The sequence below is a fragment of the Struthio camelus genome, chromosome 18 (assembly GCF_040807025.1).
Source record: "Struthio camelus isolate bStrCam1 chromosome 18, bStrCam1.hap1, whole genome shotgun sequence".
In the NCBI taxonomy this organism is placed as follows: Eukaryota; Metazoa; Chordata; class Aves; order Struthioniformes; family Struthionidae; genus Struthio; species Struthio camelus.
The window spans coordinates 9,406,275-9,434,212 of NC_090959.1; the positions used below are offsets into that span (position 1 = coordinate 9,406,275).

General features: G+C 38.5%; 1 protein-coding gene across 5 annotated transcripts; it reads left to right on the forward strand.

Moving 5' to 3' along the window:
- The first annotated feature begins 403 nt into the window (after nt 1–403).
- CSE1L (chromosome segregation 1 like) lies at nt 404–24,838 on the forward strand. 5 transcript variants are annotated; one of them, XM_009671065.2, is made up of 26 exons: nt 1,825–2,008; nt 3,253–3,339; nt 3,730–3,825; nt 4,352–4,494; nt 7,067–7,168; nt 7,614–7,759; nt 8,086–8,176; nt 8,453–8,560; nt 9,497–9,589; nt 10,878–11,045; nt 11,142–11,271; nt 11,925–11,990; nt 13,284–13,486; nt 14,936–15,020; nt 15,798–15,859; nt 16,612–16,748; nt 16,909–17,012; nt 17,630–17,727; nt 18,634–18,784; nt 19,319–19,527; nt 20,271–20,368; nt 20,576–20,661; nt 21,798–21,879; nt 22,341–22,487; nt 23,346–23,577; nt 24,302–24,838. In XM_009671065.2, exons 1-26 carry the CDS (start codon nt 1,963–1,965, stop codon nt 24,389–24,391), a joined length of 3,060 nt encoding a protein of 1,019 aa, XP_009669360.2. In that variant the 5' UTR covers nt 1,825–1,962; the 3' UTR covers nt 24,392–24,838. The 5 variants fall into 5 exon arrangements, with proteins under 5 accessions (XP_068769158.1, XP_068769161.1, XP_068769160.1 ...); XM_068913058.1 differs by lacking the exon at nt 1,825–2,008 and adding an exon at nt 2,485–2,506; XM_068913057.1 differs by lacking the exons at nt 1,825–2,008; nt 3,253–3,339 and adding an exon at nt 404–597.
- Nucleotides 24,839–27,938: the final 3,100 nt, after the last annotated feature.

Sequence of the window (27,938 nt, forward strand, 5' to 3'; positions counted from 1 at the left end):
GCTTGGGCCTTTTACTTTTTCGCTACCCGTTAAGCGTTGTCTCTCCTCTTCTTCCTTCCCTCCTCACACGGCTTACAGCGGGGGGGGGAGGGGGGCTGAGGAGAGGAGGTGGTACTACTACTGAGCCCTCTTCTACGAGCCAATGCAGAAAACCACTACTTTATGGCGCCTTTTTAACGAATAAAAAGAATAAAACAGCTGTGGCAGCTACGCAGCCCTGTCCGCCCGCCAGCACCCTCCCCTTCCCCCCCGACTCATGGCTGCCGGCGCCGCCCCGCCAACGGCCGCGACTTCCGCGCGCCGCAGCCCGGCGAGGGGCGGGGCCCGCGGCGCCGCCGGCGCTCTGCCGCGGCCTTGTGGGAAGAGCCTCGCCATTGGTCGGCTGCCTCAGCTGGGAGCACGGCAAGGGTTGGCTCGCAGCGCAGCGCATCAGGGAAGGCGAGGCCGATGATTGGCTCGGCGGCCGGAGGGTGGCACCGCCCTGCGTGATGCGGTCACTGTGTCGCCGCCGCGCCCTCTCGCCGCGGTTTGAATGTGAAGCGCAGCTGGAGCTCTCAGAGCCGCCGCTGCCGCCGCCGCCGCCGGGGGGACCCGCAGGTGAGGCTAAGCCGCGCCGCGCCGCCCGGCGCTGCGGGTGGAGGGGCGGCCGGGCGGTGCCTGTAGCCTGGTGTTCCGCGTTGCCTGCAGCCAGCCGCCGCTCGGTTCCGAGCGGGGCTCGGGCGCTGGGCCCACGGCGCCGCGGAGAGGCGCAGCTCACCATGCTGGTGCTGCCTCAGCCCGCCTCCCCCACCGCGCGATTGGTCTGTGGGGCTTTGGGGCTGAGTAGTGAGCTTCTCTCATTGGTCTCTACCGCTGTCCGTCCAGAGGTGGTGGCGGCGGGGTGGGGAGGGGAGCAAGCTAGTGTGGGGGCAGTGGGTGCCGTTTGGGGCTGCCTCGCGGGGGCCTTCGGCCTGCGCCGCCCCGCCGCGGCCCGGGAGAGACCGCCCGCCGCCCCCGCCTGGTGGGGGCCGCCCGCCGCGCCGGGGGAGGCGGCCGCGAGCGCTGCCGCGGCGGAGGAGCAGCCTGTGGCGGCAACGGACGGACGGGCGGGCTGCTGCGAAACGCGCGAGAGGGCCGGAGCGGCGCCGTCCGCGGAGAGAGCGCGCTGGCGGCGTTGGTGCGGGGGGAGCGCGGGGCGGGACGGCCCCCGGAAGGGCTCCCCACCCTCCCCGCCGCCGAGCGGCCCCCGGGACCCGCGGGAGTGGGCTTTCGGCCTTTGGGGAAACGTGCGGTAAAGTAGTACCGGGGCCCGGCCTCGTCTCTCCTCGCGTGACCGGCTCCTTGCGTGTCTCTGGCGGTCTGCGGCGCGGTAGCCGAGTGTAAAAGCCCTCCGTGGTAGCGGAGGAGGAAGGTAACGTTTCCCATAAAATCAGGAGCGCCCGTAGGAGCGCCGCCCGCGCTTGATGGGTGTTGTGGCGAGCGGGCGCCGGAGCGGCGTGCTCTGGAAGTTGCCTGCAGCGCCCGGTTTGGAGGGGGAGTGGTATAGTCGTCTGTTTTTGTGATGTGGTTTATCATTAATTTGACCCAAACCGTTAATGCATTAAGTATGTTCTGTGGGTTTTCTTCTGAAGAGAGAGACTGAAAATATCCTGATTTTCTATAACCTTTTGAGGGGGCGTATGTCAGGACCTAACTAAAAGCTGTAGTATTGTGCTGGCAACTACCCCGTAATTGTAATCTTGCAAATAGACCCCTTGCTCTTCTGTTTAAAACAGGCGTAGGTCTTTGAACTAATAATATAAGCAGGATCTGATTTTTTTTCTTTTAAAAAGAGTACTGTTTTTAAAATTTTTTTTGCAGCATATTTTAATTTTTCTATCCTCTGTAACACTGCTATGAAGAAAAACCATTTCTTTCCTTCATGTGAAAAAAGGATGGGATATCTAGTAGTCCTAGGGGACCAAACACTGCCAGAAATGTCAGATGCCAAGACTTGTAAGCCGTTGCTCACAGAAGCAGCACGTGATTGGTAAAGTTGAATATAGGATGGAAAAGTGGGTGATGCCATGGGAATAAAATACTAATTTGCTCTTGTCTATATGTCTATGTTTTAAGCTAAAATACTCATTTCCTAAATGTAATGGAAAACCAAAAAAATAAATAGCTAGAGGAAGAGAAGGATATTAGAGTAAACAGGTAGCAGGTGAAAAACTAGTAAAATCGCACATAGTTTTTGTAAATATCCTATGTATGAGTGATTGAATAATGGGTTCAAATCTTAATACTTATCCTGCAAAGTGAACTGTCAGTCAGCTTGAGACGTATGATATATTGTTTTACGTGGACCCCTGTATTATATTAGTATGTGAAGTATTTTTAAAAGGCCACTCAGTATTGTGAGTTTTACGTTTCGCTTTGGTTTCTCAGCTGCGTAAAGTTCAGTCTTCGTAAAAGGTTTCTACATGGATTTGTATATCAGCCTTGTAAATTTTCCTGGTGCAGATAATTTTTTTTCTTTTAATGATACGTAAGTATTAGTTTCAATATCATAATGCACCAACTTTTAGTGGTGCTGATTGCTAATGCTGCATTTTATTAGGATTTTAATGGTTAATGTAAATTGGTGAATGAGGCTACAGGCAAACAAGTAAACCCCAAAAAGAGAGAGGGGTGAAATATGGGAGGTAGGGGACTGTGGGGTGGGGGGTGTTTTTTTTCTTCCCTGCACAATGTATTGGGATCTCAGTTACTCATTAACTTTGATTTAAATCAGGAGGATGCAGTTGCTTTCTCTTTCAGTGATAGAAATGCCATAGTTAGAAATTGAATCATTAAAACTTGCTGCCTTTGCAAATATGCTTAAATATAAACTGTATTCATTGCACGGGTCATAGGCCAAATCCAAAGCGGGACAGACAAATTCCACTCTATCTTGATAATTAGAAACTCCAGAGGAAAAAATAGAAGCCCTCCTTCTATATTGCTTCTGTAGTGAATGAGCTGTGCTGCTGGAGGTGAGAAAGATGGGCGGAATGGTTGATGGTATCCTAAAATACCAAAATGTCCATTAAAGCATGCCCTGATAGTGTTTTAGTGTTACTGTAATCTGATTGATTCTAATGAAAGCTGTGACATTAATGCATTGCTGTAGTAAGGAAGAGAATGTGTGTAGGAGGATGCCTTGAGAGGAGTAATTTAGACTTATTTACGCATATTTATTCTGTATTAACTATTGCAGTTTAATTTCTTGCCTATCCTCATCTATTTTTACAGCATGGACAAACCCTGTGGCTTTGTACATTTTTTTGGCTCCATTTAAAAAAAAATTGCGTTGGGTATTTTCTACTGATGACATGACAAGTATGTTTTTTTTGAACAGAACTTGACTTTCTAATACACTTTGGATTATTCTTTTACAATTCTCTAGAGCACAGCTACTCAGCTTTTTCAACGCGGGCAGGTTTCTGGGGCTAATAGTTGTTCTCAGCAGCAAAAACAAATTCATGTTGTCAAGTGAGGGAAGAAATGATCTTCTGGCTGCACCTGGTTCATGGAATGAGTTCTGTTTGTACTTGGTTGCACACTAACTCGTTTTCTTGAATCAAACGTATGAGATAGGACCATGGCCTATGAGGTATACTCAGAAAACCTGATGTGCATCTTCTGTTTAATCTACTTCTGTGTATGTGTCACTTATAAGATAGATTTCTTGATCTGTATTTTTAACATAGAGTTATTTGTGGCTTTCAGGTTCTGCCAAAATGGAGCTTAGTGATGCCAATTTACAGACTTTAACTGAATATCTAAAGAAAACGCTAGATCCGGATCCTGCTATAAGGCGTCCTGGTAAGTGATTAGGTGCCACATGTGACCAGAAAGATTGGTGTTTATTTGCCTCTCCTATCTGTGTATAACAAACTTCCGTGGAAGTTTGTGCAATAGCCTCTTTACAGAAGTTCTCAATCTCCTAAGAAAGTTTATGAAGGATGTATGTAAATGTAATTTTTTTCCCCATTTTCATACTGTTATTAATTAAAGCAGTGATGCTCTTTCTGAATGTAGGCAGTGCTGCTAACAGTGAACCCAGATTTGCTGCTGTCAGGTTATGGCTTTTAAAAATGGTGAGGAGGCAAAATTTCCACAGGCTGCTCTGAACTCGGAGCTTTTGTTTATAGCAGAAGCATTAAAGCGCTTCGTAGTAGAAAAGCTACAGTATGTTTTGCCAGACTTGTCCTGTTTACATTTCTGTTCTTGTGAATCTTTGGAGAAGTGTTAATCAGTTAGTCATTCTAAATAGACGTTTGAGAAATGATAGGGCTACAACCAGAAAAATCAGTTCGGTTTTTGTTAGCCTTAGTATATTCTCTTACAGCGGAAAAGTTTCTCGAGTCAGTTGAAGGAAGCCAGAATTATCCGTTGTTACTCTTAACGCTGCTGGAGAAATCACAGGAAAATGTCATCAAAGTTTGTGCATCTGTAACATTCAAGAACTATATTAAAAGAAACTGGAGAATTGTAAGTATTCTAGTGAGTGCTTGTGCTAAGATTTCATAATCTTTTTAAGGTACAGCAAGAGACTCTTAAGCTTGGAAAATGCGTGTATGTCTGGACTTTGAGAGAGAAGATGGATCATCCAGAGAATAAACACAGGGCACTACTTATAAGGAACTAAAACCTGGAGTGTTTGAGTCCATTCTATTTTAAAAAAAAAAAAAAAAAAAAAAAAAAGCTAGGTGATAAAATGATGAAGGAGGAGTTCTTTGCAATACTTCTGCAGATGTATGCATTCAATATTTGAAGCCTGTTTAACCAATTGTAGTATTATTTAAGGTAAAATGGTTGTAAAATGTCTGTGCTTAGGAGATGGACAATTTGGCTGGTGTATATTTTCATAGTATTGCAAACATTTCAAGCCAGCACTGCTGCTGGAGGAGATCATACTAGTTCATCTCCTTCATGTAAATGCTTGTGAGGCATGGAAGGATGTGGCAATGCCAGTTCATTACACTTGAAGGTATTTGTGGAAGTAAAATATAAAATATTGCCATTAATCACATTTTATCCTTTGTTTGGAAGAGTTCTGAAGTATTTTTGATTCAGAGCTTTTAGCAATCACGACATTTAATTTCTAGTGGAAGTTGTTGCATTTGAGAACTCAGCCTGTGAAGTAGGAAGAGACTTTCCTTGCTGCCTTGTATACCTTATCTCATTGAAAGTGCCATTTCTATCTCTGAAAAAGTATCAAATGTGTAATCTTGTATTCCAGGGAAACTATTTGGTGTTTCTTCATGACTTCTTAGCTGAAGTCTATTAAAAATGTGCAGATGTGGTGGTCTTCCCTCCCCCCCCCCCTTAGTATTAAGCAGATTTGAGACTGCTTAGATGCTTCTGTTAAGTAAGATCAGTGCATTCAGTCTGACACAAAATTTCTTTGTGGCTGTAATACTGCATTTTCAGTCATTTCTCCCAAATTGCATCTTCATCTGTGGTATATTGTAAGGAGCAATAACACTCTGTTACGGAAGAATTTGTAAATGGCTTCCTTGTTATGGGTTACTGATGTAAGGATCAAATTTTATAAGGATGAAATTTTGTGTTGGAGATGCTATGTAGTAAGGGCATCCAGAGGACCATGGTGATTGCTGGGTGGCTTCAAGCACCTTCCTTTGTCCAAAATTAAGCTTTCACTTTCATTTTGAGAGCAGCTGTATGAGCATAAAATACTGCCCTAAGGCTAACTTATCTAGATCACATGTTTTAAGTTAGCAGCCTTGGACTTGACAGATACAAAGCTCAGAGGAAGGAAAATGGTTTTGCTTCCCCAGGCCCTTTGATTAATAGGGCCTGGAGAGTCATACATACAGGGTATTTCTGGAGACAAGTGTTTGTTTTTTCTAAAGTACCTACAAAATAGTCTCCTCTGTGCTGCCTTTAATGTCTTGTCAAAATGTCTCATTTCTTTGAAAATTTCATAAATAAACCCATGTTAGGATTTGCTGTTGCTAATCTTGCCGCCATTTCTACCTTTCTCACCCATCTAAATGGAGCACAGCAGAGCTATGAGTGCTACCTCTCTACTTGGAGCTTTCTTGGTGTGTTTATTGCTGCCTTTCACATCAAATAAGTTGTAATGCTCAGTTTTTAAATATCATATTTTTCTTTGGGGATTTTTAGATGTATGTGTGTACTTCAGTACAACGTGATATAAAGGAAAAACAAGTTGTCTGTTATTTTTTATAGCTAAGCATAGCTCTTGAAATTGCTGAAATTTTTTTTTATTTGTAAGTTTTTAGGAAGATAGTGGAAGGGAAGTGAGAAGGAGGGTAGTGTAGGAGTGTTATCTGGTTTAAGGCATCTTAGAAGCATTGAATTATGCTCTGGAGGTACTTGTCTCTTAACTGCTGTGGGCAACTCTTAGGTTTCTGAACTTTGGTACTGTCATCATAGATGCTGTGACTATCACTGCTGTCACTGTTTTCTATTAAAGAACTGAGGTTTAGAAAGATAACTTCCTACTTTACCACCAATTGGCATTGTTGACATCTGTATTTAGAAATGATTGGATAACTCTTAAAGTCAATTTCATGTGTTTGTGTGTAACCTACACCCGTCTTAATGTACTCTTTCTCGAATATAAGGCTTGAGGCAGCTGGAACAAAATTGATCTGTCAAGGTTAGTAGCAGTGAAGATAGACATGTGGTGAGGTGGAAAAGGAGACTGTTGGATAAACTTGTGTATGTTATTGGCATGTGCAGCCACCCTTGCAGCTGCTAAATTGCGTGTTTTTTTTTTTTTTTTTTTAAATAGGAACTCCTCAGGTTACACACATGAAAAGACCGTAGTGGTGAAGGAGAAAATACAGGTCAAGGTTTTATAGAAAAGTATATTTTTTTCAGTTTTGTTCAAGTATTACTGTTACAGCTCCATGGTAGGCCATGGCTTACGTTTGATGGATCTTGTGTTTAGTTTCTTTAAAAATGTAATAGTTATGATTAATTTCTGTAGATAATTGACTTCCGAAATACTGATGTTCTCTCAGGGCCTAGGCTATACTAATGTGCCCGTGACTTACTGTTTTAATTTTAGATTGAAGATGAACCAAACAAAATATGTGAATCAGACCGGATAGCCATTAAAGCCAACATAGTGCCCTTGATGCTCAGCAGCCCAGAACAAATTCAAAAGCAGGTAATATGACAGTTTCTAGTTGTGTCCATGAGACTTTTAGAATATTGTAAGAGTGTCTGGAAGCTCTGGTTATTGGCACAGCAGAGCTCAGCTTCCTTTTCAGTGGTGTCATACCAATCTAAATACCTTGGAGTGTAATGTTATAGCTACTTCTGCCTACTTAATGCAATTATTTTATTGATAAATACTCCTACAGCTGAGTTCCAACGTTAGCCAATTAAATACAGTAATTCCATGAAGAAGGACTGCATGTACACATAGGATTTAAAGTGATATTTATTTATTGTGAAAACTATTAGATCTTTAACCCAATAATTTTGAATCTGACGAGAATAATAAGATTTTTTCTTAGATATTTGTAATATCTGGCATGAGTGCTGCATTTTTTTTTTTTCCCCGAGTGGTGTGCTTATTATATCATGTAATAGTTATGTCTCCTTTCCAGTTGAGTGATGCAATTAGTATTATTGGCCGGGAAGACTTTCCTCAGAAATGGCCAGACTTGCTGACAGAAATGGTGAATCGCTTTCAAAGTGGAGATTTCCATGTCATTAATGGAGTCCTTCGCACTGCTCACTCTTTGTTTAAAAGGTACCAGGAATAGTGGAGTTTGTATATGGATTGTGAAGTTTCTGTTCAACTCTATAAATTTTGACCGTTAAAATTAGATGTGTGTATTTACGAAGTCTGTAAGTATGGCTTCTAATTATGCTTATTGACTCCGTAATAGGACTGTAATTAAGAGGTTATCAAATTTTACACCTTGCTTGATCTACTTGAACTGTGTTGTTTAGTTTTTGTGTTTGGTTAGTAGGATTTACCTCAAGGTTCAGCATGAAAAATTAATTGTGGGCGAGTTATAGGAGTAAGTGTCAAGACTGTATTTTATTTGTGTGCTTATCTCTTTCGCTTGTCAGGTACCGCCATGAATTTAAGTCAAATGAATTATGGACAGAGATCAAACTCGTCCTTGATGCCTTTGCGTTGCCCTTGACAAATCTCTTTAAGGTATTCATTGTTGAATCATTCCTAAAGCAAGTTTATCATTCTGAATTGCCTATTGTGAGTGCCTACAAAATGGAAACTTAAGAACGGTTGCTTTGAAACTGATAACGAGGTTCAAACTAGAATCAGGAGGTGAGACCTGACAGAACCAGGAAGAGGAAGAAAAGTGTGTTTTCTATAAAAAGAAAGAAATTAAATACATTATTACAGCTTACTTTTCAATGCCTTTTATAGATATGGTTTGTGTGTTATTTGACTAAGTTTTTTGTCTTTTTCTAGGCCACAATTGAACTTTGCAGCACACATGCAAATGATGCTAGTGCTTTGAAGGTTTTATTTTCTTCTCTCATTCTAATTGCGAAGCTGTTCTACAGTTTAAATTTTCAGGTGAATCTCCTTGTTTTTCTAATTATTGATTTTGCTTTGATCTCACAAAGTTATTATGCTCTTATTTATAGGATCCATTTGAGGCAGCCTTTAAGGCCACGCTTTGTGGCCAAAATAAAAGTTGACAGTCTGCATCAACGCTGGAGTAAAGGCACAGTAAGGATGGGGTTAGTTAATGTGTTAGTTTGGCCCTGTCTGTATAGAAGATTAAGAAGAAAGGCTAAACTCTTGTTATAGCAACGAGGAGCTGTGGAGGTAGTTCTCTGACCATGAGCTGCAAAGAAGTCCCGTATCTGAATTTGTTACCCACTGTGCTCCTTTATAAATAAGTCTATACTGGCATGAGCTCAGTTGTGTCAATGAAAGTCAGTTAGTTTAAAACTAGTAACTCTATAGCAACTAGTAATTCTGGTAGTGCTGTGGGGTTTTTTTTGTTTTTGTTGGTTTTTTGTTTGTTTTTTTAAGACCAGAACTGAATTTACCTTTTCATATAGTACATTTATTTAATGTTGTAAAACTAGACTCTGAGGTTCCTTATATATCAACATGAGCAAATGTTCGTTATGTATGAACATGAGCAAAAGCCTGTTAAGCGCGATGATCTTGCCTTGATTGTTCAGGCTGTGCTTTCAACTTTGGGCGAAAGAGCAAGTTGGAGCTAGGAGGGCTTGTGCTTTTTTTGTTCAGACAGTAATGCTAATTCTTTAGAAAACTGCAGGCTGTATAGTGTGTAACAGCTGAGCGATCAGAAATTTTGTGCCCCAAAGCCTCTATTGGGGGGTGGGGGGGCAGGGTTGTCTTTTATTTTTAATATTTTATCTTGGAGACTGTTTTCCCGCACTTCACCTCACAACAGATTCCACCTTATAGCATAGACAGATTATCGAAGTGTTGCGGTCAAATTAAAATGTGGATTTATGCTTTTTTTCCCCACAGGATCTTCCTGAGTTTTTTGAAGATAACATGGAAACATGGATGACAAATTTTCATAGCCTTTTAACTTTAGATAATAAACTATTGCAGACTGATGTAAGTATTGCATAAAACTTCCCCCTTTGTCTCTGTGTCTTGGAGAGGGTTGACTGAGGTCTCTAACTTGCTGAACAATCCCAAGTTTTCTTTGTTGGGTAAACAAACGGATACAGTGACTGTAAGGAGATGAGACTTAAACAATGGGGCTGTCTACTTCTCTTAAGAGATCTGGGCTTCAGTTCTTAAAGTTCTGTATCAGCTACGGGTATGCCAGCTGTGCACAAAAATGAAATCACAGATACGTATGTATGAGTAGATTCTTTCGAGGGCGTCTGCTGAAGTTACCTGATTTATTGGAGTCATAAGGCTGAGATTTTCTGTACCATTCAGTAGTTCATGTGCTATGTTTTAGAAAACAGAATATCTATAAGAATCTCAAACAGTTGAGCATGACCTTCATAAGTAGTTGTTCAGCATTTGCTGTCACAGTTTGTCTGATGATGAGAACTAGTTTCCTATGTGAAAAGTGATACCAGGCCATCAAAGCATGTGCATGCTTTTTTATTTTAAATGCTAATGTTTTCCAGATACAGTGCAGTAGCTTGCCACATGATGGAGCCAAAGCATTGGGTAGATTTCTTAACAATATGTAGGGAGGTATATTAAAAAGTGTATCTCTTTCTATAGTTTCATGGTCATTTTAGGCTAATGCTGCTGCTAAAATAAGCCTTCCTATTTTCTCTTGCTCTTCTTTTGTGTCTGTGGGTCATTGCCCAGCACAGGCATTTGTATGGGTGTGGGCTGAACTGATTCAGGGAAGTGATATGGGTTAAAACTGAAAGGTGGGAACTTTTTTTTTTTTTCTAGCTCAGTTTCCCAACTTGCTTTGCTTTGTGGCTCCACAAACATCCGTGCTGATACGGGGAGGGATTGGGAGTAAGTGGCAGCAGGTGTGTGTGGGAAGAGTACTTTCAGCAACTATCCCCATTTAAAGTAACGAGATATGCCTTCTATGCATGCGCCTTCTACATGCGTCTTTCAGTGCCTTGTGTTAACCTTTTCCCTGTTGTAAATTAATTGTGTCGAACTTAACGCTAAATCATTTAGGTGCGTGTAGTTCTTACATTTGGAATATAGGTATATAGCACAAATGTGTGACTTGTAGTGCAATTCCAGTACAAATGGGGAAAATAGCATTCCAGCCAGGTGGCAAGCATTTCTTTGACCTTTTTAGAACACAATGAAATAATACTCTAAGTATTGCCTTCAAATATGTTGATAACTTTTAATATTAAAAAGCAGTGTTGAAGTTTGGATGTTTAAGTTTTATTTTGTTTTATGTGAGGATGAAGAGGAAGCTGGATTACTGGAGCTCTTGAAATCCCAAATTTGTGATAATGCTGCTTTGTATGCTCAAAAATATGATGAAGAATTCCAGCCCTACCTGCCACGTTTTGTAACAGCAATCTGGAATCTGTTAGTCACAACAGGCCAGGAAGTTAAATATGACTTGGTAAGTTGTTATAAACTGATCTTGTGAAGTGCAATAATGAATTATAAATTGGACAGCAATGCTAAAATTGTGTGGATTTTATATGTGTTGTTCTAGCTGGTTAGTAATGCAATCCAGTTTCTGGCCTCCGTTTGCGAGCGACCACATTATAAGCATCTGTTTGAAGACCAGAATACATTGACGAGCATCTGTGAAAAGGTTATTGTTCCCAATATGGAATTTAGAGGTAAATTTTTTTTTTTTTTGATTGAGCTTTAAAAAATTTAGTAAAAGATAACCTGTAAAGTAACATATCATTATAATTACAGTTACAGGACTAAGAATGGAGGATTACCTTTTGTGTACTTTAGTACTAGATTTAGAACCAAGTTTCTACAATGGATTGTTGTCCTGTGGGCTTTGTAGAACTGTTGTATGATTATGTCTTGATCATTTTTCTGTATTACTGTGATCTCACATTGAAAGCATGAAAAGTCTAGGTCATGTGCTGAGTGCTACCAGTAACTTCAAATGCTTAAAGTGAATACCAGAATAATTCAAGGACTCAAGCTTCCTTTAAGTTTTGACTCTGGAAGCTTCTTACTTTAAATATACTTAATATTGAATATGTTGTGTTTTCTTTCTGTTTTGCTTTTTTCTTTTTTCTTCTTCCTTCCAGAAATATATCAGATCATGAATGCAAAAGAAAAAAAAAAAAAAGAAAATGTAGTTTGTGGAGCAGCAAGCTAAATGTGCTACTCTGGATAGTTCTGATTTATTTCTTTTAATGTTACAGGAAACTATTTGGAAAAAATACCAAGTTGATACAGATGGAACTGCTTTTTACGATCAAAAAGAGAGATCTTGGTATTTAATTGCCTATGTATTTTATATTTTCAGCGGCTGATGAAGAAGCATTTGAAGACAATTCTGAAGAATATATAAGAAGGGATTTGGAAGGATCTGGTAATCCACAGATTTATACTAAGAATACTTGGCCTTTAAATATCGCTCTAAAGAACTGAAGCAATCTTCTGAGGCTCTTAACTTATTTTTGGAATTGGGAACATGTTTTTCTCCCAAGAGGTTTTATCCAAATTTTGGTGAAATTTCATGTCATGACATGCCCATTCTGGCAGCTCTTTGTTTTGAACAGTGTTTCTATAGCTTCTTATCTTACTCAGGTTGTTACGTGTTCTGTACTGCACTGTCATTTCAGCAAGTGTAGCTTGTAAGTCATTGCTGAATAATGGCCATAGTTCTGTATTTAGTTCCCAAATGTAGAATTTTAAATAACATAGATAAACTCATCCCGGAATTTAGCAGCCTATGGTGTTTTAATTAAAACTTTCCCACTTTTGCATACAGATCTGTGGTGAAGCCTGCTGGACACGACCCAGCCTTTGTGCACTGGCGCTCTGTTCAAACCAATACAATAACCTTTCTGAAAACATAAGAGCTATGTTAACAGAGCTACTTGATTTTCAGATTATAGCTGTCTGGTCTTCAGCCAGACTGGAGCATAAATGAACCAGTTCTGAAACTGTGTGACATTCTGTATATGCTGTTCTGTGCTGCAAAGTGGATTACTGACACTTTGTAATAGGTTTGAGAAATTACTGTACTCCACTTGCAGAGGAGGACAAAATTGGAGGAAAATGTTCTCAGACTTTTTCAAGCAAACATTTTATCCTTTTTATCCAGAATTGGCTGCGTTTTAGGTGTATATGAAGCTTTTATTTGTCAGCTACTTCTGCTTTTAAGAGAATTTAGGCAAGAAATCTTATGTGTACTTCTGAGACTGCTCTCAAAAGGTTGCAATTACTCTGCTGCAATTCAATTCACTTGTTTTATTTTCCTGTGTCCTTTCTGCTCATATATTGTATGTAAGGCCAGATTATGTTTTGGCTTTTTCCTCTTGAAACAAGAAATTTTTGCAGATTTGTTACAAATTTTAGTATTTCAGGTGCATGGTTATCAATAAAATAGAGTAAAATGCGTCCCCCTTCATGCTTATTGAAGCTTTCTTTAGAGGGCAGTAAAACCTGCGTAATACACAAGCACTACTGGGAGATGTCTGTTCCTCTTGTTGTACAAAAGAGTGAATAAAATGCACTTTTCTAGTCTCAATTATGACTGTAAATAAAATGCAATTCTCCACATTGATGTATAAAAATAGTAACAATTAACAGAAGGTGGGGATATGGCTTAGAGGAGTTGTTTATATTCTCATATCTAAATAATCTGTTTCTCATGCAGATATTGACACCAGGCGCAGAGCAGCTTGTGATCTAGTCAGAGGCTTGTGCAAGTTCTTTGAAGGGCCTGTGACAGGGATCTTTTCTGGATATGTTAATTCCATGCTGCAAGAATATGCAAAAAATCCGTCTGTTAACTGGAAGCACAAAGATGCAGCTATTTACCTTGTTACATCTTTGGCGTCTAAAGCTCAGACTCAGAAGGTACTTTTACACTATAGTATGTGAACGTGTATGGCTTTAAGTAGAATGTATGTGAGGATTGATATAATTCATTTTGTGCTTCTTCAAAATAGGAATAATTGTATTTGCAATATTTTAATATTGAAGAGATAAAAGCTGTCCATATACTATGGACATGGTTTAATATGCCATCAGTGTCCATATACTGTTGACACAGTTTAATATACCATCAAATCTCCATTAACTGTGAGTGAGTTATCTGGTCCTCACATAGACTGGGCAAAGTCAGCCACCATGTGGGAGTATTTGGCCGGGCTTGTTAGCATGTGTGTGGCACCCCTGTAAAGAAACAGAATTGGCTTGAGTCTAGAGCCTCTGTGCTTTTACATGGTACTGAGCCAGAGTTGTAAGCCCTGGAAGGCCAAATTTAGCTGTGCAGGAGATCAGAAGTGTTGAAAAGGAGAGACTGGAAGGAATTCAAATGACTCTCTTAATTTTCCTGTTATATTTCCCAACGCTTTTTTTCCCCTGAATGCTTATTATCTTGGAAATAACGCATGAACCCTACTGTTGGGCTTGAAATGAATCTTATTACTTGTTCGGGGAGAAGCGACTAATAGGCTGGATATATTGGAAAACATACCTGAGCTAGACTGTATTTGGGAATAGTAGCCTTATACCAATTACCCATCATCCTACAGAACAGAATTTAATATACTAATAAGTATGTTTAAGTACATTATAGTTCAACTGTCTGCGGCCTTACAAGAAATATTTGAGGCGAGCATAGTGAAAAATGTTGTACAAGCTTCTTTATTCAGCTTTGCTACAGATTCTGTCTCTTCCTGTAGCTTTAATACTCCGACTTTGTATTACTCCACAGGAGATGCTAATAATCGTGATGCATAATGTGAACCACAGTCTTCCAGCAATTAGCAAACTGCTAAGACATACATCTTACGCTTTCTATGCTCTTTAGTGGCAAACATAGGATAATATCACTTAGAACTTAATATATAAATATTCATGTGCAAATCCTTTGTTCTGTGTTAGTTGCATTTTTCATCTGAGAAAACTGAAGCAGTGATTATTGCTAGCTGTTCAAATTTAGAGCTCAAATTTGAGTCCTAAACTCTTCCTTTTTAAAGGGCCCGTCACAATAAAAGCATCAAGTTAATAAGCTTCTAATATTGCAGTATTCTGTCTAATATGTTGATTCATTATTACTGTGATCTGTGTTATTACTCCTTGACTCGGGGCTAATAACTTTGAACGTCAATACTGTTACAGCTGAAAACTGGACACTTCAACAACAACAAAAAATTAAAGGGTTCTCTGAGATGATTGAATTGGCACCTCTGCAATGTGCCTGTATGCTGTAGATTCCTTTTATTAAAAACCCATGAAAATGAGTGAGAAGAATAGCTGAATGACGTCTATAATTATAATAGTGTGGTTTTTTTTTCCTAGCATGGAATAACACAAGCCAATGAACTTGTTAATCTGACAGAATTCTTTGTGAATCACATTCAACCTGACTTAAAGTCTGCTAGTGGTAAGTTTAATGTTAATTTTCATGCAGAAAATTTTGTAATATGACTAGAACCTTGACGCTGGCCATTGTCTCCTAAGACTCAAATACAGTTTGGAATGATCTCACATCCATGTCATCTCTGAGGCAGAAGATGGTGTGTAGACTGTTAACATGTGGCACGTGGAAAGTAATGCGAATTAGTTTGGCTTGTAATGAACGAGCCTTTAAACAAAGGTGAACTGCTTTGTGCTGTCTTCAGGATTTGAGCGTGTACTCACATGGTTGCTATCAGCTGACATGCTTAAACCTGTTGAGTTACAGTAATTTGATTTCTGTATTTGTGTATGGCAAACTTCTCAAAGTTTTGTCTATCATAGAAGTTAAAATACTGAAAGCTAGGCTGCAGCCTGTATCAGCCTGTGCTGAAGAGATTAAAGATTTATAGATTTAAGCCACAAACTGATTATTTTATCTGCTAGCAGTTAGGATATTTGGAGGGTAGTGGGTGGTCTTGGAACATGTAATTGAAGGCTATTAGAAGCAGAGCTAGAAGAGGAAACTTTACATGAAAGAGTTAGACTGTGCATTTAATGGTGTCAAGGTGTGATGATTTGCAAGTAAAACTGATATTCCACCTAAAAGTGCCTGCAACGGTAATACGCAAACTAAGCAGTGTGGCAATACATTGCATGTGTTCTTTCAGGAAAAAAAAAAAGCATGAGTTGATATCATGTCTGTATGCAGTACGATGCTCAGTAATCAAAAATACCAAAAGACTTGCATGTTTTTCTTTTGCAGTGAATGAATTCCCTGTTCTAAAAGCTGATGGTATCAAATATATCATGATTTTTAGAAACCAAGTAAGTTTTCCCTGTATTCTTGTGGTAAAAACTTTGTAGTCTGTCATTTTATACTTGCTAAGCTTGTTTAACTAATTTAACCTATGTGGTGATGCTCAGCAGGTGTGTGACTGCCCTAGATAACATCCTATGCTGATTTTTTTTTTTTTTTAAAGTAAATGATACTAGTATGTGTAGCTAATTAACATGTAGTCTGCATGCTGTCCGTATGCTGATGGAACACTGAACTTTAGTATACTTACTGCCGTGGGACACGGAGCTTTTTCAAGTGAGTTTTAGTCTAGATTGTGTCCTGACATGATTTGTGTCATGACAGCAGTTGTTAGGGAGAGTACAGCAAATTTGTTCTCTGTTACCTTTTCTAGTTTGTGAGAGGCAGCTGAAGAAATGTTTTGAATATTATTTTTAAGCTTTGTTACTTTTATTCACCTCTTTAAAATATCAGGGATTTTTTAAAAAGCTTGATATTTTTTTAATTGTTCCTTAAGACAGAGTAGAGTGGAAAAATGAGTATTCTTTAGGAATATTTGCACTTACTGACTATCAAATGTAGCAGTCAGTGGTAAACATGTAGGAGATGACAGAAATAGGTACCTCTTGGTTGTCAAGGTGTGATTTAGCAACTGGAGAAGACTTCCAGGATATCTTTGTTTACCAAGCTTTCAATTTGTAGCTGAGCTTGGAGCAGATAGGTGTTGAGCAGTCTGTATTTTTATGTAACGTTTATATAATTTGTTGCTATGTTTTTGTAGGTACCTAAAGAACAACTATTGGTATCTATTCCTCTTTTAATCAATCACCTTCAAGCAGAAAGTATTGTAGTCCATACTTATGCAGCCCATGCTCTTGAAAGACTCTTTACCATGAGGGGGACTAATAATACTACCCTGTAAGTTTTCAAGCAGAAATAAATGCATTGCTAAATAGTTTTTGTCCATTAAATATGAAATATCTGTAAGTATCTTTTATTTCCTTGTATCGTGGTATTATAAAATGCTTGAAACTTGTGAATGTGTTTCATCATTAAAGAGCTGTGTTTTACTTTACAGCATTACAGCTGCAGAAATGGTACCGTTTGTAGAAGTGCTGTTAACAAACCTTTTTAAAGCACTGACGCTTCCTGGCTCATCTGAAAATGAATACATTATGAAAGGTGAATGATTTTGAGTCCTGCCCTATAAGTGTAACTTGGTTAACTTGAGATAAAGGCTCAAGTTTTCATATGATAGTTTATATATAATAGTTTATTTATAGTTACTTATAGTCTACTGAAATTTTTATTTGAAAAACTTGATTTATGCAGGCCTATTAAAATGGTATGCACAGTCTGCAGTTATTTACCAGGCTGTGTTAAGTCATCTTTGACTAAATTTATGGAACTGAAGAAATGCACTGAACATAGTAGAGTTGTGTGTGACAAATTAGTTCTCACATGGTAGCCTTTATAGTCGGGGCAGCTACCTCAGCCGTATCGGTAGCAGATCTGAATGGCATATTGCTAATAGTGTGCCAAGATTTGAGACTTTGCAAAGACCCTCTTTTACTTTGAGTAAGTTACTTGATCTTTCTGTGCTCCATCTATAGAATGAGGATAGCAAGGCTTTGCTCTATCCTTTCTTGTAGTTGTAGATTGTTTATCCTTCTAACAGGATACTCTTTCTTACTTCTTAATTCCTTGGTCTGATTTAATAGTAAAAGGTTAAGGAGTTTAAGCGCGTGACAGAAGCATATGTTTGTCTCCAGAAGATAATACTTTCAATTTATTTGCAGCTATCATGAGGAGTTTTTCTCTGCTACAGGAATCCATAATTCCATACATCCCTTCTGTCATCACGCAACTTACACAGAAACTGCTGGCTGTCAGTAAGGTAAAGAAAAGGCTATCTGAGCAAAAAGGTTCACGCTACTTTCTTATCAGAACAATCTCTTTAAAGATTTAAATGTACTGTGTTGTTTGTGTTCTGTTAAAATATTGCTAGTTGTCAGTACTTCTCAATTAAAATAAGCAAAAACAAGCTTCCAGTGAAGTACTGTTTTCCTTTCAGGATGTACGTTCAAATCGTTCTTCTCTGCTTTTTTCTAAAACTTCAAAACGGCATATGAAGTTTCTTTATAATAATAGCTTTTTCTAGTATAAAGGTTTCTCTGTGCAGAGGGCAGCATTACAATAATTTAAATTTCTCAAAGCTCCTTTATTCTTTGACCAGAAAACTTCTCAGGCTGGTGTCAAGCTTAAGCACTGAAACGTGGGCTTAAATTGAATGCATTACCCTTTTACTTTTGGTAGGCAAAATTCTCTTAATCTTTTTTGTTCAAGCTGGGCTAATATTCTTGAACGCTGACTTGAGAGAATGCTTCAGAATATTTTCTTCAACTATCCAGAAAACCTTTTTAACATACAGTTTAAACTTAGCTGCCGAGTATAAAATTTACCTAATAAACAACTGAATAGACACCTTATATGAGTGAAAAGTAATATTTTTCCTAGTTTTGTTTTCTGAGCGTGTAACTGCTTATTTAGTTTGTTTGATTCTGAACGTCTTTTCTGTTTTATTTTTTAGAAATATATATTAAAAAATCTTTTCTTTATATTTTATAGATTGTTGTTTGTTTTTGTATCTATGGATTTAATTTCACTGGCGTACTTGTAAAGCGTAGTATCCTTACTCTCAGTTGCTCCTTTAGACTTTAGTTGAAACGAAAATGGCGTTAGACTAAATAAGTGACATGGCTACAAGCTTGGGTTGATTTATTTGTTCATAACTTGTTTTTAGAATCCAAGCAAACCTCACTTTAATCATTACATGTTTGAATCGATATGCTTGTCGATAAGGATAACATGCAAAGCAAACCCTGATGCAGTTGGAAGCTTTGAAGAGGCTTTGTTTATGGTGTTCACTGAGATACTGCAGAATGATGTACAAGGTAAATTAAAAGTAGTAAGTGCTTGTGCGCTCTCTCTCTGCTATGATTGGTTGCCCTGATTAATCTCCTGGTGTTTTTTTTCAGTAGCACAGGAAACCCAAGTGAGAGTGCAGCTTGTTCACAGTCCGGATAAACTCTTTTAGGAAGCAGCTGGCTTGGGTTTGTGTGCCATAGGGCACAACCCCTTCCTTAATTTATTTTTAAAACAACCTATATTTTAAAAGTATTTAACAATCACCACCCCAAATCTTCATATGATTTTCTGAACTGCATTGCCTTGTTTGTAATGCTTTACTGTCCGTGTTATATTCTGAAACATCCACAAATAGAAGAAGTGGAAGCTGGATATATACTGTGCTTTCATATGTTTGGAGTAATCAAATTTGAGAGGCAATGTACTTCTTCCAAGTTTTTAGTTGTTGGAATCTTTGTATTAATACATGGGATTTGTGGGTTCAGTCCAAAGATACGTGGCTCTGACAAATTGACAATGACGGTTCTTGCTTAAATTTTCACTTATTTTGTTTGTTCCAGAGTTCATTCCATATGTGTTTCAAGTGATGTCTTTACTTCTGGAAATGCATAAAAATGAAATTCCATCATCCTATATGGCATTGTTTCCTCATCTACTTCAGCCGGTATTATGGGAAAGGACAGGGAACATCCCTCCTTTGGTCCGACTCCTGCAGGCTTATTTAGAGCGAGGTGCCAATACAATAGCAAGTGCTGCTGCTGATAAAATTGTAAGTTGGATTGATTTAGTAGGAATGTATGTCTCCAGACGTGTTGATTTAAGATTTAAGGAAAAAAAGGGGGGAGAACTTTTTCCTTTAGTGGAGGGCTAGATTTGTGCAGAATTTTTGCTCGTACTTTATATTAATGGGCCTTTACATACAGGGACAAAAAATACCATGAATTTAAGCTTTTTGGATGCCTTTTCCATTATGACGGTCTGGGATTTATTTTTTCTGCATGCTTTTATCAATTAAGATGTAAAATTCTTGCATTTGATTCCTGTGGCTTTTTACAAGCAGATAAATTTCTACAGTTTTCCTGTGTTATTTACCTCACTAGGAACATGGGGAATCGGGAAAACTCAGAGGTTCCTTTCAGAACAGTTGAGTGAGGAGGTGCAAAGGTGTTGGGAGATTCGAGGGTTAGTTATTTCCATGGGAGACTTGTTCTGTGTACTTAGCTTCTGTCATTTCTGCTACATGATCTGCTGTAGTCAAACTTGATTAGACAATGCCAGGGATGAGGCAGATGTGCATGTTCAAACTGGCTTTGGTGTTCATTTAGTCAAGGTTAGTCTTAATGCTCAAAGGGAACATCGCTTGCTCGCATTAGAAATCTAACTGAAGAAAACCTTTATTAGGTTATGAAAGCTTTTGCTTTGGTATGGGTTTTAGATCACAGGGACAAGTTTCTGGTAGATCCCATACAAAGAAATGTAGTATATAGTTTTATATTTGTTTTTTTTTTACAGCCTGGATTGTTAGGTGTGTTCCAGAAGCTAATTGCCTCTAAAGCTAATGACCATCAAGGATTCTATCTTCTAAACAGTATTATAGAGCATATGCCTCCGTGAGTATGAGAGGGAACTATGTTCAGAATTAATATCTGTAATTCTCAATAGTTGGTATGTTTATACACTTCATATTTAATGTTTAGCAATTTAAAAAGTCACATCTGTCAGTAAAATAGACTTGAAATATTCTGTACATGTTTTCTGTAAAATAACATCAGTAAAATGCTATTATGACTTGAATAATTATTATTTTAAACTTCTAGTGAGTCAGTTGACCAGTACAGGAAACAGATCTTCATTCTACTATTCCAAAGACTTCAAAATTCCAAAACAACAAAATTTATTAAAAGTAAGTTCCTTGCTTTACGAAGTGTCGTGTGCCGGTGATGCTGACTGTTTAGAATATGCAACCGTATTGAATAAGTGTTATGTAGTGTCCTGTGACTATGCGGATAAAGAGGGAATAGTGAGCTCTTAACATCAGTGACTTGCTTCAAATTATTTGTACAATAAAGGGTTGTGTGTAGGGCACTGGCATACTTAATTCACCGGAAGTTAGAGTGGAACGAAAATGAGGGGAAAAGCTTGTGTATTCCTTTCCACTTTCATACTCTGGAAGGCATCACTAGTTATCTGAAAGGGTCTCCATTTCATCTCTAATACCGGCGAACTTTCAGTCTCGGAGAAAATAATATTGATGTCACTTGCTTTTGTTATATATAGTTGTGTTATTACTGTTAAATTTTCTGTGCATTTGTGTATCATTCTGCTTAATGTAGCTTAACTTATTGATAAGATTTTGCATTAAACAAGCAAGAATGTGACAAATTATTGGAATGTGTATTCTGGTTATTTCTCCAGTAACTTGGAGATTATTGGCGTATTGATTAAATTATGTTACTGTTACAGCTGCTACACAAATTATACAACATCCTTTTCTTAATCCTGTAAAAACTGGTCAGAGCCTTCTATTGATAGCAAGAATGATATGGTTGCTTATAATGCTCATCTTCAAACTAGAATTAAGCAGCACTCTTAATGTATTGGATCTGCTTGTTTTAGTACGAAGGCCACTTAAAGCAGTTCACAACTAATTTGAAAAACTGCATCATATTAACAGTTTTTAACTGAAAGCATTCAAGAGACCTTGTAGTTCATGATCCAAAAAGTTTGAGAGTTTTTCTCATGCTTTATGATTTTTATAAGGGAAAAAGGATCGAGTCTTGTTTTAGTGGTTCTATGGCCATGTTTAAGTTTTTCTAATAATTGTGGTATGTGAAAAGGTCGGCAACTTTTTTAGACAAACTTCAGAAAGTCTAGGTAACAGGTTAATGTATTTAATACACTTCATTAATACATGGCACTTACTTGGAATGCCGGTGCTAACCCAGTCAAAAACTTACTATAATGTATTCTGCTGCCGACTCTAGAGCTCATCTTTTGTTTGCCTGTTGATTTTAATTTGACCTTCTCTTTGTGTTACAGGTTTCCTAGTCTTCATTAACTTGTACTGCATAAAATATGGGGCATTAGCTCTTCAAGAAATATTTGATAGCATACAACCAAAGTTAGTATGATTTTTATTTGACCACTATATAATTTTTGTCTTTTTCTGCTGGAAATAGTTGAGACTTAGCTAAAATGGAAAAGTGTATTTGTTGCTAATTTGACTAGACAAACCCGGTTTGACTAACCAAAGTGATTTCTTCTGCTGTGGAGACAGGTTAATTTCTTTGTTTAGCGATTTTTCTTTTTTTTTTCTAATTTGGTGCCTACAGTTGTTTTGTGATAATTCAAGATATTAATCACCTGAGCAGGTTATAAGAAGGGACAAGTGGTAGTTTTTGACTCTGTTTGTGAAAAGTTTGCGCTATCAAATTTCTAGCGGGTGTATGCTGTGGCAGGGCAGCATCGTTAGTTACCAGGTTTTCTGAGATTTTTGTTTTGTTTTTTCTCTAGTGTCTCACATTGTCACCATAAGGCTGATACACTCACTGTCTAATACTTTTTATTTTAACATTGTAACAGGATGTTTGGAATGGTTTTGGAGAAAATAATAATTCCTGAAATACAGAAAGTGTCTGGACAAGTTGAAAAGAAAATCTGTGCTGTTGGCATTACAAAAATATTAACAGAGTGTCCTCCTATGATGGACACAGAATATACGAAGCTGTGGTAGGTAGAATACTTCATGATTTTTAAGTGAAACCACTTGATTTTTTTGAAAACGTGAGCTACTAATCAAAACATGTTCTTCAGAAATCACTTATGTTTTGATTTCTTCAGACCTACTATTGTTATGAGGCTGAGTTCCAGGCTTTTCACACCACTTTCTCTTCTAGTAAATAAAAAAGCTGTATTTTCAAAGGATGCCAAAGTGGTTTGAGATTTCTGTGATGGGCGTAGAGCACTGACCTAGGGTAGGTGGGTCTGCATTTAAGAAAAAATACTACTTCCTTTTCCTTGCATTGTTTCTGAAAAGTTAGGCCTAGCTTTAACTTAAAACTCTTCTGGTAGTCAGAAGAGCTGAGCACAAGTATTTATAACTCGAGAGACACCCTTTAGGAACTTGGCTTGACAATACAATTTTGGGGGAAGCAATCTGGGAAGATTGTAGACCATTCCAGCTGTAATGAAAATAGCTGGATTCATGAACTGGAATCATGAACTAGAATTTAAAAAAAAAAAAAAAAAAAAAAAGTGGAATTAGAGCAAAGGAGTAATCTAGAAGAGAACTGCTCTTTTAAGGTACATTAAGCGAATTCAGCCTGATCAAAAATACATATTTTTATGCTTTTAGTAAGAGCATCTCCCTTATGCCTGTAAAACATACAGGATCCCTTACACGTATACAAAACTTCACAACTCCTCAAGCCCAGTGCAGATTAGGTGCTATAAGCTTTCAGCAGCTGAGCTAGTGCTTGCAAGGAGCTAAACTGTAAAGGATTCTCAGTAATTTGGACATTCTTATAAAATATTTTCTGTTCTAACACATCAAGAACTCTGACTTTATCTTCCCCCGTTTACATGTAGGACTCCTCTGCTGCAGGCCCTAATTGGCCTTTTTGAGCTGCCTGAGGATGACACTATCCCTGATGAAGAACACTTCATTGACATAGAAGATACTGCAGGATATCAGACTGCATTCTCTCAGCTAGCCTTTGCTGGGAAAAAAGAACATGATCCTGTAGGTCAAATGGTGAACAATCCTAGAATTCATCTGGCACAGTCTCTTCACAAACTGTCTACTGCGTGCCCAGGCAGGGTAAGTGACTTTTATACATGCTATGCTAATCTCAAATCCTACAAAGAAATGCCCATTTGACAATGGACCTCTTTTGCTTAAGTTTGATAATCAGCAGAAATAATATGTCATAATTGGAAAGCTAGGAGTTGTTCTCTTATTCTACAATTGAATGTAAGTTTTGTAAGGTGTTTTTTTTTTTTCCTGCTAATCTAAAAGACCACTATTTTCCACATTATTTCACATAGTGATAATCTTAAATATGCCATTTTTTAAACTCCAATTTACCATTGGGGAAGTGCGTAATTTGAATTTGTCTCCAGTTCGATTTTATGTATCGGGGAACTTGAGGTAAATTTAACTTGTTGCGTGTAATGTGAATTACGGTTAATTATTTTAACCCATAGCATATTTGTTTTCAAGTTTCTGGTAAGTAAAGACTGCCTGAAAGATCTGATGCTTGCTGCATCCAAACATCTGCTTTAATAACTGAAGGCTTGCTTTGTTCTTTCATATTTGATTCAGATAAGAAGCAAATAGAACTGCTATGAGTATTTCAGTCCTTCTAGGTATACTGCTGTCAGCATCAGGAATGTAATTCCAGCAACTGCTTTCACAATGAAAAACTGTTGCTGTCAGGATGTAATTTGACTTTGTACCTTTTGTTGACACAGTGATTAACAGGATATAGTGGTAGTTTAATGTACACACACATTGACACTTCTGCTCTCTCGTATATTTTAAGGTCCCATCAATGCTGAGTACTAGTCTGAATGCAGAAGCGTTGCAGTATCTCCAAGGATACCTCCAAGCTGCAAGTGTGACACTACTATGAATTGCATTTATTTCACAAGCAAGATCAAAAGCTGTTTTGCTATACAGAAGGTTGACACTGACTTATTTAAAGCAGAGCTCAGACAAATTGAAAAATGCTACTTGAAAATGTATTGCAGAATCCATCTTGTAAAAGATAAATGTTGCTTTAAGCAGAAAGTGAAAGAATTAAGTGGTTCATGTAATCATAGATGAAAGGTGGCTAACTTCCATTCCCAATTTAATTTCAAAGGGAATAGTCATAGTGGTTTATTACAGGATTTATTTGAATTCTGCACCTGCAGTGTTTGGATAACTTTTTGAAATGTATGGAGAGCACTGGCTGTAGAAACTCACTTTTGGTCACTAAAATTCCTTTTCGTTTTGATGTTGTCCTTTGTATTTCTTTTGTCTTTCTTTAAACTTTATCTAAATTGTGAATAAATAAGAAGTACTTGTTTAAAATGCCTGTCACTGTGCGCTTACTGTTGGTTTAGAAAAAAAGAAAAATCATGTTTTAAACTTAAGATAGAATATACGTTAGTGGGACTGTGCGGATTTTTCTTTAGGTATTAGTTTAAATACACTGTAGCATCCATACAGAGCAAATGTAAAACTTTGGCAGAAGATCCAGAGCAATTATCACCTTTCTGATATTCATCAACAGGTGGCAGTAAGCTGCTGAAAGCACCCCTTCTCTTTGGGCAATGCATGTCGGTATAATGTGCCAAAAGCAAATAAAATACCCTCTTAGAGTAAGTATCAGTTTCCAAGTGAATTTTTAGTGATGTACTAAAACTGAAGCAATAGTTTTCTCTGTTTAACTAGTTTGTTCTCCCTGTCTCCATTGATTAGGTTTGGTACCCTTGAATTCTAAGTGCATCAGTTTACCTTGTAGTTACGGCTGCTTGAAAGTGATAAGTTAAATGCCTAAGCCTCGTTGTGTTCTCAGGTGGCCTGGGCACAAAACTGCTAGACCTCAGGCTTTTTGAGCGCTGATACTGCAGGTACACAAATAGATCTGTCTAGAGACTGAACAATTGAGTAGACTGAAGTCTCAGATTATATGATACTATGTAGTGTCATACATGACACATGTAATTGTCTACCGAGGTTCTGCAGATGACTTGAATGTTTTTCCTCCACACAGGATAGGGTTTGCTTAATTATAACGTCTGTTGAAGCTGAGCCTGTCAAGAAAGTTAGTGAATTTACTGAGGGTAAAAAGTAGGGCAGAATCAGCTGTCTTTCAGTTCCTCCTTAATGTCTTTGGCCGTCATGTGGTAATACACACTGGTCAACTCTTAAGATAGAAGCGAGTTGCTTATTAGACAGGAGATCTAAACGACTTAAATGAAAATGTATCGAATGAATCGGCATCAATAGGTTTTCATGAATCTGGTCTGTAATGCAGTGTTAGATCCTCTTCATGCCTAAGTGTGGAGTGATGGCAAGTCTCCAGATGTGAAATAATAGTGGTGACCGTGAAAAGCGTTTGTCTTAATGCTTCTGAGAGAGAGAGGCTAATGAACTGTTGCCCGCTTGCAGAAGCGACCTGCAGGAGGAATTTCAATATAGATAAGCTGAAACCGCATGAGAAACGTGACATTTGCAAGGAACTGAAGAACATCTAAATAGAATATCACTGTTAATTGAACTGCGGTCACTCATAACCACCAAGCCAAAAGGATGCTCAGAACTTCGCTGTGCAGCTTTTTTCCATTTCTCTGGAAAACAGGGAAAACGATTCTATAGAGAGCATGCAGATCTCCCTTTCCTGTCAACTTCAAAGACCCAAAATCAAATAGATAACGGGTGGCCGTGTCACAGAGTAATTTGACATGTTACCTTTGCTTCTATTGAAATAGATGGTCTATGTATGCTAGATGATCTTGTCTCAAAGGAGGCTCTTTGGTACAATGCCATATTAAGGGTTTCGCTGTGTTAGAATTTACAAGTTCTGCAGTTCTAAGACTTCTGTAGGGGACAGGTAGTTTAGATATGTAACTAAGTGAATGGGTGTTTCTTGTCTTACCAGTACCAACCACAGATGGTACTAGACTGGATTTACAGTAACAGGCTAGAACCTCTGTGAGAGGTACCCAAAGAAATTGGATCTTTTGAATGGAAAATAATCAGTGAATCTTAACCTTCACTATCTTGCATGTCTTGCAAAGCGTGGCTTTTTGTTGTGGGACAGACATTCCATGTGAATAAGTGCCTAAGTGACAAATCAACAAATAGTGGCATAACTGTCCTTTCGTTCGCTCTAAGTTGAATGTCTTGGACTTTGTAGACATGGCTGTGGCCCTGTTAGTGATATGTGATTTATTCCTGATGTAGTCTGCGGATTTCACAAGGCATGCAAATGTTTATGTAGAGCGCTCACTTTTTCAGGGAAATGAGCTTTTCAAGTGTAGTGCAGGCAAGATGTAGCTCTGCTTCAAAGTACAAGTGTTACTGGTAGCGTCCTCACCCTTCATTTAGGTGGAGACCTTTTTAGTACTTTGGGCACCTCCTATACCTGAAATTCAGGAGGAAATAAAATATTCTTGCCAGATTTATCTGTCAATTTTAGTGGAAACTGGTGAAAGCCACTTGGTAACAAACAGTTTTCACAAGATTGTTGAACTTCTATATGTCACCCTTTAAGTGTATTTCATGTTACTCAGTTGGGCAAATACCTCTTATGTTGGAAAGCTCAGGCCCAAATCACCTGCTGACAATCTTTTGAGGAGTTGGGGTGTTTAATCCAATTTCAGACTATTAAATCCTGCCCATCATCTGAGATCCTTTTCTGAAACACTTCTGCAAATAAGAAGCTAACTCTCCCTTGCAACTGATAGTGGCAGAAGAGTCAAATTCAGGGGAAAAGGTTACTTATTCCTTTTTGAATATGAAGTGGGTAGTTGAAAGGGACAGCTGTTTGGAATCTTTTCATATTGCAGAGCTCTTACCTGCTGTATTAAATTCATAACCCTTCTTTGGATCCTGTTGACTTATTTGTGGTTCTCAGCTTCAAGTAATTTTCTGAGGTGTTTTTAGTGGGGGAAAAAATAACTGTCTTGGTGTAAACACCTCAAGACAAGTACCTGTTTTTGTTTGCTTGGGCTGTGAACTGACCAAGATATTGTCGGTATTTCTGCAATGGTGGTAGCACGTACAAAAGTGAAGTTCTAGTTCTTTGTTTCCTCATCCAAATACATGCTAAGATGAGACTTATCCCCTCAGTGAGTCAGATGCTTCATTTTGAAATCCTCTGATGAGGAACAGAGCATATTCCTTCTCTCTGCTGCTTCTCTCTTTCAACAAACTTGGTTTTCTTCAGGCTCTCAACAGCTTGCTTAAAGGTACCTTCCTACAGACTGTACTTCTCTGCTTCTTCCATACACTTTGCTGCTCGTTCCATAACCTTTAAATGAAAACAGTCTTCCTGAGAGCCGGGAAGGAAGGATAGGCCACCTTAAAGCTGTCAGAGCAGGTCTTTATACTGTCTTTCGCCAGGACAAGGTAACCGTTTGCATCGTGAGAGATTTCAGCTCAAAGTTTTTCACAGCAATCTATTTGTC

Coding starts and splice junctions, on each gene's coding strand:
- CSE1L (XM_009671065.2), top strand. CDS start 1,963: ATGCCAAGACTTGTAAGCCGTTGCTCACAGAAGCAGCACGTGATTG. Junction 11,991..13,283: donor AAGGGATTTGGAAGGATCTG/GTAATCCACAGA, acceptor TTTCTCATGCAG/ATATTGACACCAGGCGCAGA. Junction 18,785..19,318: donor ACTGCAGAATGATGTACAAG/GTAAATTAAAAG, acceptor TGTTTGTTCCAG/AGTTCATTCCATATGTGTTT.